The sequence below is a fragment of the Augochlora pura genome, chromosome 3, assembly GCF_028453695.1.
Source record: "Augochlora pura isolate Apur16 chromosome 3, APUR_v2.2.1, whole genome shotgun sequence".
NCBI classification, from domain to species: domain Eukaryota; kingdom Metazoa; phylum Arthropoda; class Insecta; order Hymenoptera; family Halictidae; genus Augochlora; species Augochlora pura.
Window position 1 is genome coordinate 12,177,210 of NC_135774.1, and position 22,389 is coordinate 12,199,598.

Genomic DNA, 22,389 nt, shown 5'->3' on the forward strand with positions numbered 1-22,389 from the left:
CGAACATATCAGACTTTTACCTATATTTGATCCTGTGACTTTGCATTTATTTACAGCTTCCGCGGGTGCGAACGTAGGCGATCTAAGCCGGGGCTAGACTTGGATATGCTAATCGACGTTACAAAAGGTGCGCTGAACGTACATTACGAGACAGTTAACAATAATGATAATAATATTGTCCATATTTTTCTAAAATTTTCGATTTTCCTTCAGAGAGAATGCCGCAATTAATTCGCTAAGGATAGTTTGACTATAGCTAGGAAGCCGCGCGTAAGAATGATCGAGGTATGCAACGTTAATGCGTGTCGACCTATCCTGAACGGGTCAAGCCTGGTAACCCGAGGCTTCTGGATCAGACACAGAGTCGGGGAGCGTAAGCTTCAAATAATATGGGCAAGGGAGCAGAGTGAACATCGAACATCGTGCAATCGAAAGACGCTTTAGATTACTTTCGGTACGTATGTCGCGTTCGGTTATATATATAATAGTGCGGAATAGAGTGCGGGAGCCCGAGAACCCGGGCTGTTGAATCTAGCAGACGAGGGTAACCTACAGAAATCATCATACAAATACTGTACTGGCGCAGATTCGCGGTTCTCTTGTCAAAACGTTTGCCCATCCACCAGGTAAACGCGGTATCTTCGAAAATCGGCTAAATCGAGTTAAATTGTTGTTCATTCGCAGCTACGCATCTCTTTCGCTAAAGCAGCGCCCGCGGAACGATCGGCCACTCTCCATATTCTATTCTTCGAGTATTTCGTTTTTGTTCTTCGGTCTTTCCGACGACAGCGTACGCGCGCATTTGTACTTTCGCTAGTCCGCTCGTTATCTCAACGACATCGCGCATTTGACTGTTCCCCGAATATTCGGAGATGCGCCGTACATTTGTACGAATGACCAAATGGTTTGCACCCTACGCAACCGATTCCAATGGGAATGTTTCATGGAGTAACGTGTGAATGGCTAGTACAATGTGGATGTTGCAAGCGCGTTACTCGATCGCTCTCGCTTCTGTTTAGAGAATCTTCGGTCCGAGAGGTCCAATCGTTCCGTCTAAGGGTACTACGCGGCGTTTAGTTAAAGAGATCGAAGCTAACGTGAAACATTAGCTATAATTTCGGTATAGGCTGCGTCGGTGGTGGCACCGTCAGGTTCTGCAGGTCGTCCAAGGACTTCTTGGCGGCGTTCTGCAAATCGTCCATCCCTCGTTTCGTAATGCTCGTGATGTCGTCGATCTGCCGGCGGGTCTGGTTCAGCAGATCGTCCGTCGACTTCACGGCAGAGGACGCGATGTCTTTCACGTCCGACTGGATCTTCTCGATCACCCATTCCATCGCCTGCCGCCCCTGAAAGCCAATTGCGCAGAAACACTTTGTTACTCTCGCGAACTTTACCCGGCACCTGTGGATGCCGCGCGACTTCACGGTAATTCGCTAGCTTTTATGAAACTCCTCGGCTCCGGGAACCAAATCCTCCGTGATCGATCATCCCGGTCCCTTAACGGCAAGTGTTTCATAAAATATATGTATAAGCGACGGCGACCCGATGAAACTGACGTTCCACGCTTCATGCCTCCATTCACACCTCGGACATTTTTTCGACATCAGAATCGCACGAGTTCCAATCCATTCATTTGTGTTTTCACAATTGAATTGGTTTCGGTTGATCGATTTATTTATTTATTCATCGGTGAAAAAAATTTGATGCAAAAAGTATGTGTCCCGACAGATTTTATGGAATATTTAAGCTTCAAGTTTCGTGCTGTATTCGAACAAGTAACGCTGCTGTTTAATATTTCACGGACAAATAGAATATGTATAGAATATATATTTTATCTTTTCAATCAATGTTGGACAGTGAGAATCGAATGAATCCTACTGCATCGCAGACCTAGTTATCGAATTAGTGTCTGGAACTGCAACATTTATACCTCCTCAATTACACAACAGTCACACAAATCCTAATCCAGTCAAGCTTTAAAAAACAAATTAGTCCTGACATTCTAAAGTGAACGCTTCGCCAACAAATTTTAAACAACTTTGCGCATTTTATGCGATAAATTTTATGCAATGGCATCTCCCGCCCAGTTAAATATTGCCAGGAAACCAATAGAGCATAAACATAAGGCCAAAACATAAAAGAGCAGAATAATATTAATTCTTAATAGATTACTACTCAGTCAAACCGAACAAATGACAAAGGGTTAATGATTTCAATACATAATATTAATAAACGTAAATTGTAATAAACTCAGCAGTCTGATAATGATGTCACTGACCTTCTTGGCGTTCTGCTCGATGGTCATAGTGAGTAGCCTCTCCAGCTGGTCGATCAGTGGCACACCGGAGATGGAGATGACGGCCTGCTGCGTCAACAATGTTTTCCCGGGATCCTCTGGGTCCGGTTTATACCGGACTTCCTCTCCAACGGAGACATGCTTGCCCAGGCTCACCTGCAATCATGCAAGATAATGGGAACCCCTGTTAGAAGTGAATTTGCAACGATTCTCGTCATTGGATGCCGACGGTCTCTTATTTCAGTTACGTGTTCCCCGTATCGACCGTGTTGTGCAACACGCGGGGTTAGCAACCTTCGGATAGATGGTTAGCTGCCATTATCGAGATAAAACGTTTCCACGAAAGTGACGTAGAGCCTTGAATAATCGATGCAACGAAATAAGCTCGGCGGCGGGGACTCGCAGTGGTCCTCGTGACAGAACTAAATCGCTGCTTGCCCGACCGCTTCTCTAGCATTGTCGAGCCTCGTTACCTCAGCCATCGATTGAGAAATAAAAGCAGCCGTTTTGCTACTAGTAAAAAAAAGTTCCGCTTCCGCTTCCGTGAGAACGCGCAGCTATTTTCTCGTCGGAATTCTTGTGTGATCAAAACTTATACCCGACGCGAGACAAACGCGCTCTTTTGTTTCATAATATTGAGACTGGACGAGTCGTCTGACTATGGCTGTCTCGATTCCCTGATATCTACTGATATAGTTTAGGGCGTATACATTTACAATTATAGATCATAGTGGAATTGAGACTCTTGTAGAAGTTAATTCTAAGAAACATAGGTTAGATAGAAATGTCCTTTCTTTTCCAATTGTTTTAGTAAGATGAGAATAATGTAAAAATTTTCATAAATTCTTTGAGTGCTTTTACAGTTCTTTGACATAGCTACTTCGGTAAAAACTGCATCAAATCCACAGTCTAATCATTGTTTTCAAATAATTGAGTCTATAGATACTCAAAAACCACTGAAAAAATCTAATTTTATATGATATGACCGATCACACGTTTAGTTTTACAAATCTAATTGTTACAGAAATATTTCAAGTTCCTATCAACGATTTTGTGTAAAATCAGAATAGCTTTGAAAACAGTATTACCACGGTCGTTCTATTCACCTGGTTCGACTATTATATGACTCGACAGTTCCGTATACGTATTTTACTGTCTACGTTTCTCTCGACAATGTTTTATTTGCCAATAAAAGCGTCTGGATACTATATTTCAATTCAAAACGGTCGTCTAACTGAGACCGTCTCATCTCCGTAGCATCTATAAACATGCTGTCGCTATATTTGCATTCGACGTGCTGTAAAAAATTGCAGCTTCCAAAAAACGGAAACATGTACGGACGATAGGCAAACCTAAAGCTTTACGCTCTCGTTTCCGCGTTTCTATGAGCAGCATAAAGCCGAACCACGCGTGCCGGAGCAAACAGGGCGATACAATTAAACACAGGGTGTCTCGGTAACGCGAATAAAAAGCGATAATTAAAAACTAAGTAAATTAGCTGTTTCGCGAGCGACGCGCGATCCCCGAGTGTGAAGTGACAAAGGAGATAATTAGAGCGACGCGCGGTGCAAAAGAAACGAGCGCGGACAAAGACGGGGGAAAGAGAGATAGAGAGAGGAAGAGAGAGAGAGAGAGAGAGAGAGAGAAAACGAGCGAGAAAAACTCAAAGGGCGACGAGTGGGTCGCAACAATCGCGCCGTCTCAAGTTCGGTTCTACCGATGCTGATGAAGCGAGGGGCGGGCTGTATCCGGATAATGACGATGACGCGAGCTCGCCACTCCGAAAATTGCATCATTATGAGCTGTGTGCGCGCGCGCGCGTGCGAATCGTCGGTCTTGTCGCGGCGCAGCGTGAAGCGCGCTGTGTCCGCGGAGCTGGAACAATTGAATCGCGGGGGTGCAATACGTTTCACGGGGGAATTAACGCCCGGGGCGCATTGTGGATCAACCCTGGCCGAGATATAGGGACGCGGCGGTCCTCTCCGCCATATTGGCAATCAGTGAAGTCGACTGTGTTACACCGCGACCGACGAAAAGCCCGCCCACCACCGCTCTCTTCCACTTCCCCGCCGCCACCCTCGAATCCCGAAATCTTGCGAGTTACCCGATGAAATCGTGACCGCTTGAAAAATTAACGCTTCAATTCGGACGGCGCACGATAACCCGGAAAGCGATACCTTATGGCCCGAACTCAATTTTTATACTTTTATGCGGTGAAAGTAGCTTTTTTCCAACGCACTCCACGGAGTATATGATTATCATAGATTTTATTCCAAGTGAAAGAAAACTTCGATAGATTGAGGTTTCAGGTAACGCAGTGAACTTTTAAATGTCTATTTAACACCCTGATGTTCTTCTTTAATCATTCGTTACCGCTAATGTATCTGCTAACGACGCGAGAGGTATTGGCTGTTAGGAAGTGGTAATACCGCTTTTACAATAATTTTTTAATCGCGATGTATAATTTCGGACAGCGGAATCGGGCAAACATTCTACATCACGTGTTTCGTCAATTACGCAGACCGCGGATTAGGGAAAATGGTTTTAATTCGCTGGATACGATCGCTACGACTCCGTGCAACGCGGCCGAATGCAGTTCTTTGTTCTGCGGGTATTGACGGCACCGCTGCATCCATCAGGTTACAAGAACTTCTGTTTGTTTCATCCCCGTTTCATTCGTTTGAAAGCGCTTCAATGGTATTACGCGTGTTCTCTCTCTCCCCCCCTCTCTCTCTCTCTCTCTTACTCTCTCCCTGTCCCGCTCTCTGCGTATTTTTCCCATCCTTCTTTAATGTAGTATAGCGCCACCCCGCAGATGACTGTGACTTATTTAAGGGAGCGGGACAGTTTTACGCGAGTCGTCCACGATTTACGCCCATCCCGGTGCGAAGTTAGAAGTAATTTCGCCGTGAAAACTATGGGGCGGGTAAGCGGCGTTCTTTCCAGTGGAAGTAATTAGCACTTTGCGCGGCGACCGGGGGCCCTTATCATTTAAGCGTCCCGGGACACTGGATCGGTGGGCACTAGGATGTACAGAAAACAGATGAAAGGGCGAAGGGAGAGAGAGAAAGAGAGAGAGAGAAAGAGAGAGAGAAGAGGAGGCCGACACCGACTGGACTATAATTGGCAAGACGAAAGGTTCTCATTGTAGCTTCCGTAACGAGTCACGGCGAACGCGATAAGGTCGAGTTTTTCAATGCAGACGGCTAACGGCAGACGGCTCGCTCGTCGCGATTCCGCAATTACTAGAGTCAAAGCGTGTCCCTAGATTCGCTCTTCAATTTACAAATTGCTCGGTACGTGACTGCCGAAGAATAATTGGACGAAATCGTCTCGCAAATTCCGATAAACCCAGTCACCGGCTCGTTCGGTATCATGTGTCGTCTCATATTCTAAGTGAAATTCACGAACGCGATGTCACTTTTGAAACGACGAAACAGGTGTTCCACTTTTATGTTCCCTTATATCGTTTCGATAATTAAGAACGTTGAACTGAATTTCGATTGGAAAAATGTATCAAATAAAATTACAGTGATATGCAATTTTTTGACAAAATATAAGCTACAAAGTCACAAAACAACAATTTTGTTTTTCAATCCACTTTAATTGTACAGCGTTTCTAATAGCATTTAATAAAATTTATATTATTGTACAATAATGCGATTACTATTTAAATTCCTCCCCTATGATTAATAGTTAAATGAAACGATAATAAAAATAAAACAAATATTTCAGTTATAGTAAGGTACGAATACTTTTGTCGTTTGATATGACTATTTATACTTTACTCCATTTTATTCAAATTTGGTAAAAATAGACTCGCATCACTTGATTTCGACGAACATTTTTCTAAACAGTAAAGGCAGAGTTATTTATGGGACTCGCTTGTACGTCACCATTTGTGGCCAGGACTGTTCCAAAAGCGATTTTCCCTCAGCGAGGAGTAGTCTAGTTTCCGAGAGACTCGGTTCAGCGTCGAGATAAATCCGTATCCCGCGGAAAACATCCGACGTGGCTCGTCGTACGGAGGAGATCTCGTCGTACGATTGTTTCGGGGCGACGTAATCATCTTTGTCGTCTTGCAACAGGCTCGGAAGAAACAAGAGCGATGCGTCGGTATCAGCGCGACACGGGTAAAAGGGAACGCGAAAAAGGTAAACGGCCGGCACGCGATTTAATCCTATCAGGAGAACGATCGATCCCGTGGCATCCCCGGGTCCTGGCGTCAACGACGAAGTAATTAATTTTCGCTTTCTTCTCGTCTCGTTTTTTTTTTTACGAGGGCCAAACCGACGAGTACGAAAAGTGTACATCGTCGATCCTGCCGCCAACCCGGGCCCGAGCCTAGCGCATCGGTTAATTGAAATTTTTCTCGTCAGCCGCGCGTCGGAACCGATGTTTGCCAATCCCTCGGTCTCCGCAGCAAGCACGGCGTTTGCTTTTCATTTGCCCCGGCATTGCGACGCGGTCACGTTTAGTAGCGCTGTTAGCCGGAGAGTTGTTAACGACAATCTGAACCGCGCTGTAAAACGTGGAGGACTCGGGTTGATCGCCGGGATTTTATGAAATTGATTTCATGTTTAGGACATCTGAGTCGCCGGACGATTGGCCGGCTTGCACACGGTCGACATATTTTGCGCGGATTTTTCTGCTTCGTGATAGTTACTGCAATCGACATTTTCACTACATATGTTAAATGCACTGGAATTAATATCAACGTAGTTAGACCACAAGCGTATACAAGCTTATCAATCTGCTTATTATCACTATTTTACGTCTATAAAAATTCTTTTACACTTTTATTATTTTTAATAAAATAATATTCCTATACTTATTTTGCATCAATATTTGTTTGACTGCGTAACAAATATTCGCCTCTTAATAAAATAAAATGCGAGGAACCAAATGAATTCGATAGATCGGGATTAACATCTCCCGATAGCAATACCAGTTACACATTTCTCAAACGGGCGTCTGATCGTTCCACTTGGATCACCGGCAGGGGGTGGTGGGGCGGATTTCCCCGAAAAATCGGAATGCAGGGTGGATTACTGCATTACCGCGGAGAATTTGGAGCATCGAAAGAACCCGCCGGTCTGGCCGAAGGCACTAATGGCATTGTTAGGAAAGGAAGGTAAACTATCGCGCAAACACCGAGCGCGGCGTTCTCCAATCAAGAATTCTCGTGATTCCGTTTCATCCTTCGGCAATATAACGAGGATGGAGAAGGGCGGACGGGGAGGATGGGCGCAGAGGGCAAGAAGACGGCAGGGGGAGGGGGGGGGGGGGGGGCAGAGAGAAACGGAAGGGTAGACCGCGCCCCGTGAAGGGTCATTGTGCGAGGCTAAAGAGCCTTCTTCAGTGTGCACTCGCGAGTAATTAGCATCGCCGCATAATTGAGAGGACTTTACCGATCTCGGGATCCGGGGGCTATCGGTGGGTGAGGTCGACGGAGGGAGAAGCGGCATTGTTCGGGTGGCGGGTATGCAGTCGATTCAGTCGTAGGGATTCGACGCCTGGAGAGGAGGGCGCCGCGGCCGGAAGCCCGAAATCTACCACGACGTAACGTCGGAAGCTGGATCGACCTCGATAGAGTTCGGTCCTTGGGCTTTCTCTCGCCGAGCCCGGGGTAATCGGCGATTTCAGCGGATTTCGGGGAGATTGGGAATCGTGTGCTGACAAATCCGTATTAGATCGTGTAAACGGGGGGAGGGGGGGCGGATGGGGGCCAGGGGGTTGGCGGCGGCCCTGCTCCCCAGTCATCTGCTACCGACTGAATGGATACGCGCGGTTTCCTTGCGCGTTCGATTCAATTACTTGTTTCCACGTCTGTGTACACTTCTGGGCAAACAGAGAGCCCGCGTAAGCCCCAGTCGATATCCTCGACGGCCATATGAAATATAAAGGCGCACGTCCATCTGAGAGTGAAACTTTCGACGGTTACTCTGCGGTCTCGAGTTGCTCTGGGAACGAGGTAGGGCCATTGTCAGGCAGCTGCTCTCGAACGTGGCGAAAGACTATTTTTAACGCTAGCTTATTTTCTAACGTTGATTTTTTAATCCACGATTATTCAGGTACTAAATAACCCTCGTTATACATCAAAATCTAATGTCTTATTGTTACTTTTATAAGCTAATATAAAACTGCTGTCTTTGGTAAATCTAGTGTTAAAATAGTCAGAAGCCTGTATCATTAAACATGTCAAATGCGTCAAAGTATAAAGTAAGCTAAAAAATGTTAGTCCATTCTTCTTGCTACAAGTTAAGTCGTAAAGATAGCACAATCTGTCTGTCAAAATCTTGCAACGTTTGTTGCTATAACGACCTCCTGTTGGACAATTGAACCGTGCAGCAATTTCTACAAACTATACAGCTAATTTTCTCATAATTAACTGCTACATGTAATTAAAATTATGGCTACGCTTATTGTAGATACAGATGTATCAGCCTGCTAAATTTCGTTGAAATCGGTGGGAACCGTGTCAGATAGACACGCGCCTTTAGGGAGAACAACGCGTTTGAGAGAGCTCTAGAGAGAACTCTAGAGAGCTCTCTCGGCCAGGATCCGCGGTCCGCCCAAAAACCGGATCTACTTCCGTGTCGCTGACCCGCGATCATTAATATCCATTCAACGAAACTTCTCTCGGCCAGAGCCGGTTGGATCACGCTCTCGATGGGGCGTCGCGCGCGACAACCGGGTCGAGGATTCGCGCGGATCAAGAGGTTCAAAAGGCGAAGCTCGCGGACGTCCACGGGAGCCGGACCCTCCGGCCGGTCGGAAGTTACCATTTTTCATTAAGCCGACGGACGTCCCGTGACTCCATATTTCAATCGGCTCGAAAATAACTGGCGCTAGCTGACGGGCGACCGCCGCACAGCGTGCAAAAACGACCGAAAACTGGCCAAACTACGATTCTTCGTGGTAAAGCGTGTTGTTTATCCGAGTCGCGATATCAGTAGATACTAGTTGGAACTACAAGACGAAAATTAGCTAAAAAATTAGTTTTATTAATTGTCTGGATAATTCCTATCTCCTTTCATCGAACTTCATCGTCGAATTTCAGTATTTTTCTGAGAACAAAATTATGGACTCCAAACATATGATTTATAAATAAATGATAAATCCACGTACATAAATAAAATACAGTATCTTTAGAATATTAGTCAGGTAAATAATATAAATGTTAATAAATGGTGATGCTTCATGTTTTCCACAGTGAGGATAATGTTACTTGCGCCATTATGATTCTGACTCATTCATACATCGATAGAAAATGTACCAAATAACGAAGACAGAGGTTAAAAAATTAATCCAACATTGTAATTAACAACTTTGCAAACCAGAGGTAAATTCGCAAAGGTGTTTAATGTTCTCCTAAGCACCTTGATATGTGGTCAGCATTCGTACATTTTCGCAGACGGTGCGACAGCCTGTAGAAAAATGGCCGCGCGGAATACGCGGTGCTGTACACGCGCCGCGGATCTCTCGTTGTGCGCGTTCAGCCACGCGCAATTTGTTGTTTTTATGATTTACCGGGCCTGCCGTACAATAATTCAGTCGCCGGCACATCCAGTCAGCCGGCCCCGGTGCGCCGCGCCACCCAAACGCAACCCTCTCGAGTTCTCCATCAGCAAAGTCCACGGGGAGTCCCTGAACACGGCCAGGATACATCACCGATACACGCGTCCGTTATTAATTCTCGTCCGATGGCACCCACCGTTCTCCCCTGTCCGCGTCTCCACCCTCTCGGCCGACCCCCTACACCCCCACCTCCCCGTCCCCGACCCAGCCGCCAACCATCCTTCTATCTCTCCCGTGTGTCTCGGGTTTTCGCGCCTGCACGCACGGAAATTCGTGCCAGGACGAAGGAGGGATTGTTAGAGGGAATACACGGGTCGTCGCGGGGCTAAAATATCGTTCCGGTTTGCTTCGTGCGCGGCAACGTATTGCGGCCAGCCCGAACCGGCACCCGTTTCCACCTAGCCACCGGCCTTGATTGATCTATCGGCGTCCAGTTTCAAACGATTTCGGAAAACTGTGCATCAAACGCCGGGGACTTTTCATTTGCAAAGAGACCGCCTGACGTGTTCCCCCTTACGGCGACGGTTTTCTAGCCAAAAAAAAACCCGGTGTCGAGGTTAATCATTCGCCGCCGTTTCCTACTCAAATTATCGGCTGAACACCGACGCCCGACGTTGGACTTCAATCAAAAAGACACTCCACGGAATTAAGAATTTAATCGAGAGAATTCGAACCGTCGGGTCAAGAGAACAATTACTCGCGATCTAATAAGGAATTAAGCCGAGCATCGGCGTTAGAAGAACGGCAAGAGAATTAATCAGAAAATGAACGTTCGGATAAGAGAGAACAAACACTCGGGGTCCGATGGAAACGATACTGCAGAAGCACCGAGGAATTAAGTAGAACACGTTTGGGTAAAAGAACAGGTTTGTTCAGAGTCCAGCAACGAAGAAACCGAAGTTAAAGAGTTAGAATTCGCTGGTAGATTGAAACCACTTACCACCCTCGGTGTTCAGACAACGAAGAACTTCGGTTCTGACAATCGTAGGTGTTGCTGTAATTGCGTAAGTGTTCTCCATGCAGTTGCTTTCAAGAGCCAAGAATAGTAGGACGAAGAAAAAAATCACGATGGTCTGCAGGGAGCTGGGAAATTGAACGTCCTTTTGTTTCCGTCGGAAATGTTTATTCTACCCGTGTGGGGAACGAGCTCGTTGACTTTCGATCCTATGGGTCCCCGGTCTCCGAGGAAACTATCGAAACAGCAGCGGAGAGAATAAAATTAGAAAGGAAATAAAAAAGTTCCGAGGCTGATGAAGTGTGGAACTTTCGGTTTTACCGTGGCAATATGGCCCGATCTGTCCCTTAACCTACTCGGCGACGTAGTTAATTTCCGAGTCGTAATTGCGTGTACCGTGAATCGGAACTTAACGGCTCGTAATTCCATCAAACTTTTATTGGGCAAGTTCAATACTAAAGCGAATAATAACCCATAAAGAAACGGAGCACTTGGAAGTAACAAATGTAAAAAACGTCTAGACTTAGATATTTTTCAATGACTTTTGTTCTGTTTGATTGTTGATCAAAATTTGAACCCTGTAACTTGTCGGTGAGGATAGTTACTTATTGACAGTCAATCCAATATATATGAAACATAAAATTGTTTTAATTTCATTTCGAAACTATTAATTGAGGACAAATCAGTTTTCACTAAAATTGCAATCTAAACAGAAAATTCTTAAGCACAAAATAGCGTCATTTTTTCACGGCAAGTGTACTGGTCAGAGCCGACTAACTGGTCAATTGAAACACCCGATTCGCAGACAGAAGGGTGAACGCATAGCTCACCGCGAGGATAACTAAAATCCCCGCCGCTTCCTAAAACCATCTATCCTCGAATCCGTAGGCGCGATTTTTTTTCCGGCGACATCAGCGCGGCATAAATCCTAATGGACCGACCGGTGTATCGATCGCGGAACACTCGACTACAAATCATCGAATTGAGGGGGGTGGCAGGCGCGGGTTACAGCAAGTTTTAAATAATAACGCGATTAACTTAACGCGATCGGGCGTCACGTGTGTGGCAACGTTGCAATATGTCCGTTTGATAATCCGATAATATCCATCCCCCGGCATGGACGTATCGCCGCGCAGGGAGAACGTTTCATCGTTTTTCTGGCAGCACGTGTATCCGCTGAAACTCGATTCCCCGCGAGCTGGCGCCGGCATTGTTTTAGATTAACCGATCACGATTCTCCAACGTGATTTTCGCAAAAGTCCTGGGCAACGATGCCAAACTCCAGACGGCTTATTTTTTAGGAACATCTGTTCCGCTCTCGGTATTCCAATACTTTAAATGAGTACTGGATTTATATAGTCTTTCGAGACACGGTTCGCTAATTTTTATCGCGCAATTATTTGTTAGCATTAAATCTGAGGTTTATTAAAGATCAGATCCTTTAAACGATAAGGGTAGTTTACCACGTGATAAGAGTGAATGAAAGCAAGAACGACAATAAGCATCTAGAGGTTGTTCTTCTAAATATAAAAGAACACGTATCTCTTATTTTTTGGACTTCTATCAAACATATCCGAGTCGAAGCAACGTGAAAGCATTTCCGTGCGAGACAAAGGGAAGGATTTTTACAAAGCTTCGAGTGGCTAATGGACAGGTAGGTCCGGCCGGCAGGACTGCAACCCCATTACGTTCAACTTGCAGCCGATGCATACACGCCGGATGCGTTTAGGTTCAACGATACGATACCGCATTACGTTCCAACAGCGGCACGATACGTATGCATCCCGCGTAACGTATGCAACACGGCCTGGTATACGAGGGTTGTTCCGGGGTAGTCGGGGGGGAGGTAAATTGCTAAAAGATATCTCCCTCTTGGGATTCAACGGGGATGGGTTATAACCTGGTCCCGACTCCGTCGGGCTTATGCAGAATACATTGGCCACGGGCACGGTTCTCTGCTACGTTGTTCCCCTGTATTCGTTTGTCCGCGTGCGTGGCCTCGCGCGGCGTGCGTACATACATTCGAAATGGAGGCGTAGGAGAGGCGGCAGAGGAACGCGCCGCATCGGCATCCTCTCCGCGCGCGCGCCCCTCCAGCGTCCTCGCCAAACAGACAGCTATAGGCAGGAGAAAGCGTCTAGGTCCCACCGGGAATTGTTCAATTTTAGTTGAAGCTCATCTCCAGCCCACGGCGTGCTGGAAACGCGGAAACGCGTCCCCGTAGATTACGCAACCGTGGCGCGATCAGCGGGGAAATATCGCGCGGCGTTTCCCGCCGCCGTCTGACCTTAATTGGAAAGACGACAACAGGAAAGAGGCCGTCGAGGATGTTCAGCGACGACGGCGGCTTCCGTCACCGACCAACGATGAACGAGCTGCCGGTCTAATAAGAATCCCTCTGCCGGTCTGCTCTTTCCTACCCCCGATTTTTATTTTCTCTAACCGATCTATCAATTAGGTGTCTCCTCTGGCAGTTCGTCGCGTTTCTCGCCCGAGGTGTCTTTGTCGGAACTCGTTGGCCTTCCCCACTGCACTCCATCGCATCCCTAGGCTACGAGGATTAACCAGAAGAACGCAACTTGGTTTCTATTAAAACTGTTCGTCTCATATTATACCGGGTTGCATCGTAATACGTCTGCTTTGGAGTATGTCCAACTTGGTATACGTGCTGCTTGGGCGCGGAAAATGTTGTCTGGTGTACGAGTTTTGTGTGTAATACGGCTGGAACGGATTACAAACACATAAAAAACGAGGTAGCACTGTATTTGCCTACAGTTTTAGGTTTTATACGCGTACGTCACGCTAGCATACGCGAGTCCCCATGGTTACTGTTGTTTTTTACAACAGTATTAACTCTTCCAGCGTCAAACGACATGTACCACTGCTGGCTAATCTTTGAAAAATTTCTTCAATAATTGCAGCTTTATTACTTCTCCTTTTCTGAATTTTCTAATTATCGAGTTTCACATGATTGTTGCAATATCTTTCCACAAGTTGCCCAAACAGCTTGAAACAGGTTTGATACACTTTGCTTCGGTACACGCGTCTCCTTTGGTTCGCGCTAAGAGGATTAATGTCTTCGCAGTAGCTTCACACCGCTAATTAGGTCGCGCAGCACCGCGAATTATTGCGATCCGCGCTCACGACTTTTCGTAATCGACGAACAATAATACCGTTCAAAGGGACACCCCGGCATTAGAGATGGGCGCGGGAACGCCCGGAAAAATAGCATACAATGCGATGCAATCAAACACGCTATTCCAGGAATGAGCACGTATTTCGGAATTCGTGCTGTATCTCGTTCGGCTGCACCCACACCGTGCAGCCGGCGTAAACGCTCGCTGCTTGATGCATGGAGGCAAACAGCGAACTTACACATAAAACAGCTGATAAATGGGCAACCGGTGTTCTCAGGGACTGGGAACTGCGACTGTTTACCTGGCGAAAATAAAAATGTTCGCGACAACGCTGCCCGCGGAATTTTACGTTTCCCGAAGTCCCGCGCGCTCTTCGTAAATAATCACGCAGCGAGCGTTTCCAAAAAATTAACCCGGCGCTCGCGAATATTTCGAATGACTCCATCGCAGCTGCACGGTGAACAGAGGAAACGGAGCATCTGCTAGAGGCGCTAAATTTCGTATGCGTATGAAGAAGACATCGTGAAAACGTTGAGTTAGTTTTTCTGTAGTTAATCTTCTAAATTCTGTGAATTCTCTGAGTAATTTTTTACATGGCTTAAATTTAACTGCAAACTTTTATAAACATTACAATTTATACTATTCATCAGTAAAATGATTTAAGAATTATTTGAGATCCTAAAAGCATTTTAATATGTTTGCATTTAATTCATTTTTGCCGTGTTAGAACAAGAAAGTTTAAGGTTAAAAATAACTATTAGATCAATATTAATTGAAAATTATAACATTCTCGTTCAACCCTTAATTTTCAACAATATTAAATGTTTATTACATTCCTAACTTCGAGTTATTCATCAATCAAAGAAAAGCAGAATACGTGGCAGTGCTAAAATATCGAGCCCCCGAGCGACCGATGCGAGGGTTGATCGTATAAATGACCTTGGGAAAGCAAAGATTGAAGCAGAGATTTCGGCGTCCTGTTTCTGGCGACTCACCGCGGGTAAAAGCAGAATCGACGCGCCGGATAGCGCGGGCATTCGGCACGTCTCGACTCGATAAGTAAAAACGATCGACGAAGCGTAGGAGGCTCGGGGCGGAGGGGCCAAGGTTTTTTCCAGGCAGCCACTTGCGGATCGTTCATCATACCGGTAATGCATCGAGCATCTCGGTTCCCCTTTGGCCGAGGATCGGGCCCGATAGCGAGAGAACGATCTTTGACGCTTACAAGGAGCCACGGCCGGCGCTCTTCTCCCTTTCCTGCGGCCGTTCTCCGACCTGTCTTCCCGAGAGCCTCCGGGCGCATCCCTCCGAGGAGACCACGAAGCTATGCAACCCTCGGTAATGCGCGCATCAATAACCTATCATATCCAACTTTCCAGATGCGGTTCGATGCGATGGATGTTACTACCCCCGCAACCCCGCGACGGCGCACGGTGCAACGAACCGGGGGTGAAAATCGAAAAAGCCACTGATTCGTATTGATTCGGAAATGCGTTTGCACCAGGGTAGAAGAGCCAATTACTGTGCTCTGTTACCAGCCTTTTTACTTTAGTCGAATTTGGAAATTTAAATGACATGATTTATGGAAATTGATGGTCAAAATATGTCTGGTTCTAGCGAAGTTTCAGAAATATTATAATACTTGTACGTAGCATAATAACCGACTTGAAATTGAACTTTGTTTTATTCTGTAGATAAAGTTTTCAAAAAACATCCCCCAATGACCTAGGATTTTTAAACCGTATTTTAACGTTATATATGTTTAGCTCGCAATAAGTTGTGATCTTCGAAATTACTTTATAATATGTACAGCATATAACTTTTAGTAGAAATATATGTGCTTCGAAGAGATAAATGTTTTAAGAGTTTCAAACAAAATTTCAGTTTTCAAGAAACTTATCTAAATATTAATCTATTGAAAATCTATATTAAATCCATATAACTATATTTATAGTAATGCTATACCGAAATTGCTTTCAACTTAAACCAAAAATCTCAATTTCTTTCATGTCTTCATACTAAACACAATGGAAGTCATCGGATTTTTTAAACGCGAGCAAATGTATCTGCTCGAAAAGCTAAAACGCCCTACCGGCTGTAACTTTCTGACAGAAGGAATATAAAATGCGCCCTATGGATAGCTACTTGTCCATACTATCGTCAGTCGCGGAAAGTACAAACATCGGTCGAAAGGGTCGCGAGTAATTCCACAGGTGAAATTGCATCGGCCGGTTTTCCAATTACCCTTGCTGATCTCGATTCGATTGGGATACGGTGTATATTGATTGTTCGATTACACGTGTACACGTGTGCCGTGCGTGCCAACCTTCGCTCATCAAATTTATTTTCACCCGGCAAATGAATTGCTAATGCAAACGTGGGAAGGCGAAATCCTTCCGTCGCCGCGTTTCATTGCACAGGTGCGCGAGACATGCGTCAACACGCTCCTCTGTTTTCGTTTCATATGCGGGATTTTTTAAGCCTGTCGCGGTCCGGCTGAAGCTCCACGTTTAAATTTGAAACCGAGCTACGCTTGAAGCGGTTATTTAAATTGCTCGCTTGCATTAGGTCGCTGCGAATGAAACGGTAGTCTTTGATTTAACAAACTCGATAAATATTCCCTCGATCGAAATAGTCTCCTGCAAACTTCGATATCCGCGCGACGAATTTTGGAGGCGATCGAAAAGGTTCGTTGAAAAGAGGGACACCCTATGGATCGCAGGGAAATTATCTTCTTTCGTTTGCACCGTGCGAACGGTTCAGCGGGCGATTCAACGATCCGGCGCAAAGCAGCATTTGCACGGCGAGTATCGGTCTTCAATTTATCACGTAGCAGGAAGATAAATTGCGAGTGCGGTCGAAGTACTTTGTCCGGTAATATGTGTGCAATAAAGTGCGAATGTAATGAAATAAGCGCGGCGCTCGATGGCGCGCGGCGCATTCGGCTGATTAAACGTCATACGTAATATTTGGTCCGAGGCTGCGAATTAAGTGTGAATCGATACCCGGGACTACTTCTGGTCAACTTGTTACCGTGGCCGAACAAACGAAGGGATAATTGAATTTATCGGTGCCGATCGATTAAAAAATATCGGCGAGCAAATGGGACGGGCCCGCTGAAAAATCGCCTAGAGAATAATTAACCGTTCCCAACGTTTTAATAATAACGGGAGTGTATAAAATGTTTACGGGCCATCAAACACCGCCGTTGCGCTTCTTAAATCGTCGGCCGTACTCACGTTTACTGTTCTGACCACCATCTCTCTGGCCTGCGGGTTCACCTCGCTCCATTCGCTGGCGTAGCACGGTCCTCGATGCCCGAACAACTGAAACAACGAAGAATCTTTTAAGAGCGAGTTATAAATTACAAGTAAACCGTTCTTAAAAACTAAACTGTTCTCCTGCCGTACACGCTCCGTGTGAAACGACAAAACGCGACAACGCAATTAACAAGGTCGCGGGCACGCGGCCTTTCGTTTTTTAAGAATTAATGAATCGACGGGAATAATTAACCCCGGCCGAAGTGTCGCCGCATCTGCGTTTCCCAATAATTGATATTCCTGTGATTAATAATGCCTCAATTAGCGGGTGGGGGGGGGGGCCGCGCGAATCGCCACAATAACCGGACGACGCACATGTGTTTCGCAAGTAATGAATTAAACACCTCGCGCCGCCGATCCAGCCATTAATTTTTCCGACGCCGGCAACGAAAAAATAAACATTTACGGAACGTGACGAAATGGATTGTACAGCAAATTTAAAGTAAACATCGGTCCGTTTTTATTAACGTTTCGAGCGTGCCTCGACGGTGCCGCGAACCCCGTGCTACGCTGGATTTCTTAAAAACTATCTCCTGCCTTTTAAGAAACCGCCCGGGAAAAGTTTCCTCCGGGAAGTTTAAGAGAACTGCCGGCGTATCAAATCAAGTTTTTAATTTGCTTTCAACTCGATACAATCTTCGCAACAGCGTGGTATATTCGCGTGCACGAACGGCCCTGTAAATTACGTTAAACAAATAGGCTTCCACGGAATTGCGTTTGCAGTGACTGAATAATTACTGAAAGCAGTAAATAATGATTGAAGCTGCAACGACAATAGCACAGCAGCGGACATTGTAATTTTGATTGTGCTGCGAAGGGTAGTGAACCTTTCGTATCGGGTTGAATATCGCGTTACGTTTATCTGAAATCTGGAACACTGTTTTCATAAGAAGATTCGCGTTTTTAATAATCGAATTGCAACCAAAGTGATCTACTGGAAATTGAGTTATTAAAAAACACTGTGAAATACTTTTCAATAGAAGACTTCATTATGAAGAACGAATAAGACACGTGTTTACTGTATGACAAGAAAATCCGTAGTGACGAACAATGATTATACTGGCGGCTAGTTATAACAAACCCCATTATGCGTCTATAAATAAAAAAGGTCGACAGTAATTACCTAACCAAAAGTTACAAAGCTACATTGTTTCATAACTCAAAGAATGTATATAAAAAATAATTTCCGTACATTTATCAGACAAATCCTACACACTCAACTTGGTCGAAATTAACAATTCTACTAAAAACGGGAGGTCGTCGCCCGAAGACACCCATCCACGACGAAATCGCTAACAAAACAGGCGATTAACAGAAGTGCGACAAACGCGCGGTCACTTTCGTCGGAAGCTCGTCAAAGTGCGAGACCGGGATTCCCAAATGCCAGCGAGCCCGGCAATTGCTCCGAAATGTTGGTCGTAGCAGCAGCAGCAGCAGCTGCGAGAAAGCAGTTAGCAGCCGGTGGAAAGGGTGGTTCGGCGAGGGAGAGAGAAAAAAAGGGAGAACGGAGGAACTAACTCAAATCGAGACGAGCCTCCGCACTTTCCCTTCCCGTCAAGTAATTTCAAGAGTGCCTAAACGCGGAGCCGATCTCACCCCCGCCCCGGCGTTCCAGTTTGCTGTGCATTCGTTATATACGGGACTGTGATTCGAGGCATTCGAGCGAGCGAGCCGGCACAACGGGAACGGCTTTGCGAAATGGCCGAGCTTATAGAAAATCCTGCGAAAGGAAGCAATTCGCCGAGCCAAAAAGGATTCGAAGCCGGGGTATCCTCCGCCCACTGGCATTGGATTCGGAAGGAGCCGTAGTGGGGGAAGGGGGGTGGCGAGGGGTGGGTTGTGGAGGCTCTAAGAGAGCCCCGGTGTGTATTCCAAAACGCAGCCGTCTAGCTGGATGATTGCCAAAGAGCGTAACACCGAGGGTAGCGGGGGGGTCTCGCTCATTATGAAAGTTGATACTGTCGGTGTCGTTGTTTTGTAATTCCCAGCCTCGAGAACGCCTCGACCCAACCCCTCCCCCGTCTTCTTCTTGCTCGTCGATGTCGAAAGTTTCGAATTTCCTGGTGCGCCAGTGCCGGTGTTTGTATAGATTGCTCGGTCAAACGGGCAGGGAACTGTTTTGTCTGTGAACCGGCGCGGCGCGGCGCGGAACGGCGCCCCGGCAAAGAAAGGGATGCAAAGCCCGTGTGTATATGTGGATTGATTTCTTACGATGGGTCCAACTTTCGGGTAAATATACCGACCGAGGGAGGGTTCGGTCGGCGTCGCTCGCTTAAAACGAAAGTTGTTCGCCCATTGTCCCGCCTGATTGATTACAACGGCCACCCGATGCTATCCCCCGTCCACCCTTTGATAGCGAACTTCGACCCTACGCGAGAGTTATGAAACAAGCGAGCTCGCGTTTGGGACTCGGATTGCGTCCGACCACCGCAACGCAACGCTCGTTTTAACTGCACGATTCCGGGGAAAATACAGGGGAGGCGCTGTTTCGGGGCTCGATATAAAACCACCTTCGGCCATTCTGCAGTTCTATGGAACTTTGTCTTTTTGCGGTCTCGCAGCTTTTTCAACTGCGCTCGTTAAAATTGTATCCGTACGGGGGTTGGACAACTAGGTCGACAGGTATTAGCCGGCCGGAGTTAATACCCCTCGTGTTTATTTTATTCGGGGCTTAGGGGGATGTTCGATGACGTCACCGCGCCGCGCCGATTTTTTTATTTAGCGCGGACAGTGTTTTTTTTTTTTATATAGCGTTGTTCAGTCTTGTAACGGGCGATCGTTTCATCAGCACGGGATTCTTTACATCCCCTAATGGATCCGAATAAATTATTCCCCGGGTGCTCATAGTTTGCGGTTTCATAAATTAAGTACAGGTATTAAGGTAAGTGAAACCATTCCTTCGAGGTCGAATGAGCCGGCCGTGCGAGTTACGTAAGTTATCCCACTGGACGGGGATTAAAGATTAACTAACATATGGTCTGGTCATAGACAGGTATATACTACTCCGGGATTACGAGCGCGGTACGAGGGAAACCTTCACCACGAGAAACATGGTATTATCTCTGGGTAACCGATGTATGTTTCTGGTAAAACCACTCGATCGATCATAGATCTATCAATATATTATAAATCGTTTTCATTAACGACACGTGTCGTATCTATAGTTAATGAAAAAATACTGGCGACGACAGAAGTATTTCTACCACAGGTGGGACTAAAATATAAATGATATTTCCAGTTAGCAAAAACTGGCAGCAAAATGCTAAGCTAAATTCTAACGAAAAGAAAGGATCACGTTTGAAAAAATCGAATGAATGCACGAGTTTAAAATTACACAGAATCATACTTTGTGATCATATGCAAACGCAATAAATCAGCGGCGATGTATGACGTGCAAGTGCCCAAAAGTGAAACACGTATTGCGTAAGTTTGAACACGACTTCCTGAGTTGCAAATAAAGGCAGATCGCCAATATTCTTCCACGTGCCCACCGCACGTAACTGCACGTGATATCTCGACTGAATATTGAGGAATCTTTTTCTAAACCTTATTCGAACTTCCACGTAAATGAAGATAATTGAATTAAAAATAAAAATAAGATTGCTCTAGATGCCAGCACAAAAATAGAAAAAGTATATCTATGGAAATTACGATCGATAAACGTGTGGAAAAAGTTTTCCCAAGGTCACGGTTCGGACGGGGTCGAAAAGGTCACCTCGATAAGGTAGATTGTGAATGAACAACTTTGTGACCTATCCACGAGAGCGCGTGCTGCAATCGATAAGCCATGGCTACAGCCTTCGCAAGGTTAATAATATCAGGCTCCGCTATGATCGACCATTGGAATCGAGTGTGTTAGCGACCTTATATTCACAGCAGCGCTCGTGCGGTAGTTTTTTGCACTACGGCGAATTTGCTGGAAAATTTGGGAGACTGAAATAATTAAATTTTTCCCACGCAATCGTTCCTCAATTTTGCGTAAGTTCCCCCACTTCTGGGCAAAGAGCGACTGATTCATGGGTAGATAATGCTGAGTTTTCCTTTTGGAGCCACTGCGAGTTGAACACTGTAGTGGGTACTTTGTATTAGTACTCTCTAAACAGATCCTTTGTTAATTATGAGAAAATACTTATAATAGATAACATTACAATGCAAGAGTATTGGGAAAATACTGACTACATGCAAGAATGTCATAGATAATCAGATATCTCGATAATCCAATTTAAACAGTTATATATAGACAAAATATGCTCAAGAACAATGCACATGGCATTATCTAGCCAGAGCAATATGTATTATAAATAACTGGGTTAAATTTGTAATTATACTAACACATGACCAGTGCCTTATACTGCTCTGAAAGAAAATATTTTTATAAATGAATGACAGTTATTGCGGAATGTGTAGTTTTGCGTAATCGTATGGTTTCGATCTGATTTTACTAAATGAATTATGCTGAATGAGTGTTAAATGGTATTCTTAGTTATGAACTTCGTTTAGAGAGGTTATGTTTGATACTGTGTGGAGTAAATAATTGAGGGTGATTTTCGGGAACTTACCGGTGAAATCCAAGCTGGAAATCGCCATTCGCTGGTAACGAGCCTGTGCGAGTACAGGACACCCCCTTTGACATGTCTGTCAATAACATCCGTGCCCAAAACACACGGATTTACTGGATTTGGATACTTTCTACAGGCAGCTTTCACCACCGTTTCCCAAGGATGCCTGGAAATTTAAATATAATTTATTACTCCGGAAACACTGTGAAACTACATTTGCAACAATTTCACAATAAACGAAATATTGCAAAATATTTGCAAATCTTAGCCTTGAATGATTAGTACGAATAAACCTCTTCACATTGCACTCACTCAAAAGTGTGATACGACGTCCAAATCTTCATATTTGTAGGATTTCTCTTTTTGTTTGACACAAAGACACCACTAAAAATTTACAAATGTAGGACATGAAAGAATCACACAACTCCAGCACAGCAAAGTCCGTCTACTGCCTACGGAACCTAAGTTTTAAAGAACCGTAGAAGAGAGATCCAATGAACTTTATCCTTTCAACAAATATTCAATGAATGAAAGTTGGTAC

At 45.3% G+C, this 22,389-nt stretch overlaps 1 protein-coding gene across 1 annotated transcript; it reads right to left on the reverse strand.

Annotated features, from left to right (window-relative positions):
* Positions 1–6: 6 nt before the first annotated feature.
* On the reverse strand, positions 7–22,345 carry Slmo (PRELI domain containing slowmo). Its single transcript, XM_078197028.1, has 5 exons — positions 22,161–22,345; positions 21,849–22,014; positions 17,209–17,295; positions 2,279–2,452; positions 7–1,346 (listed from the first exon to the last, which is right to left on the reverse strand). Exons 1-5 carry the CDS (start codon positions 22,190–22,192, stop codon positions 1,110–1,112), a joined length of 696 nt encoding a protein of 231 aa, XP_078053154.1. The 5' UTR covers positions 22,193–22,345; the 3' UTR covers positions 7–1,109.
* Between the last annotated feature and the right edge of the window lie 44 nt (positions 22,346–22,389).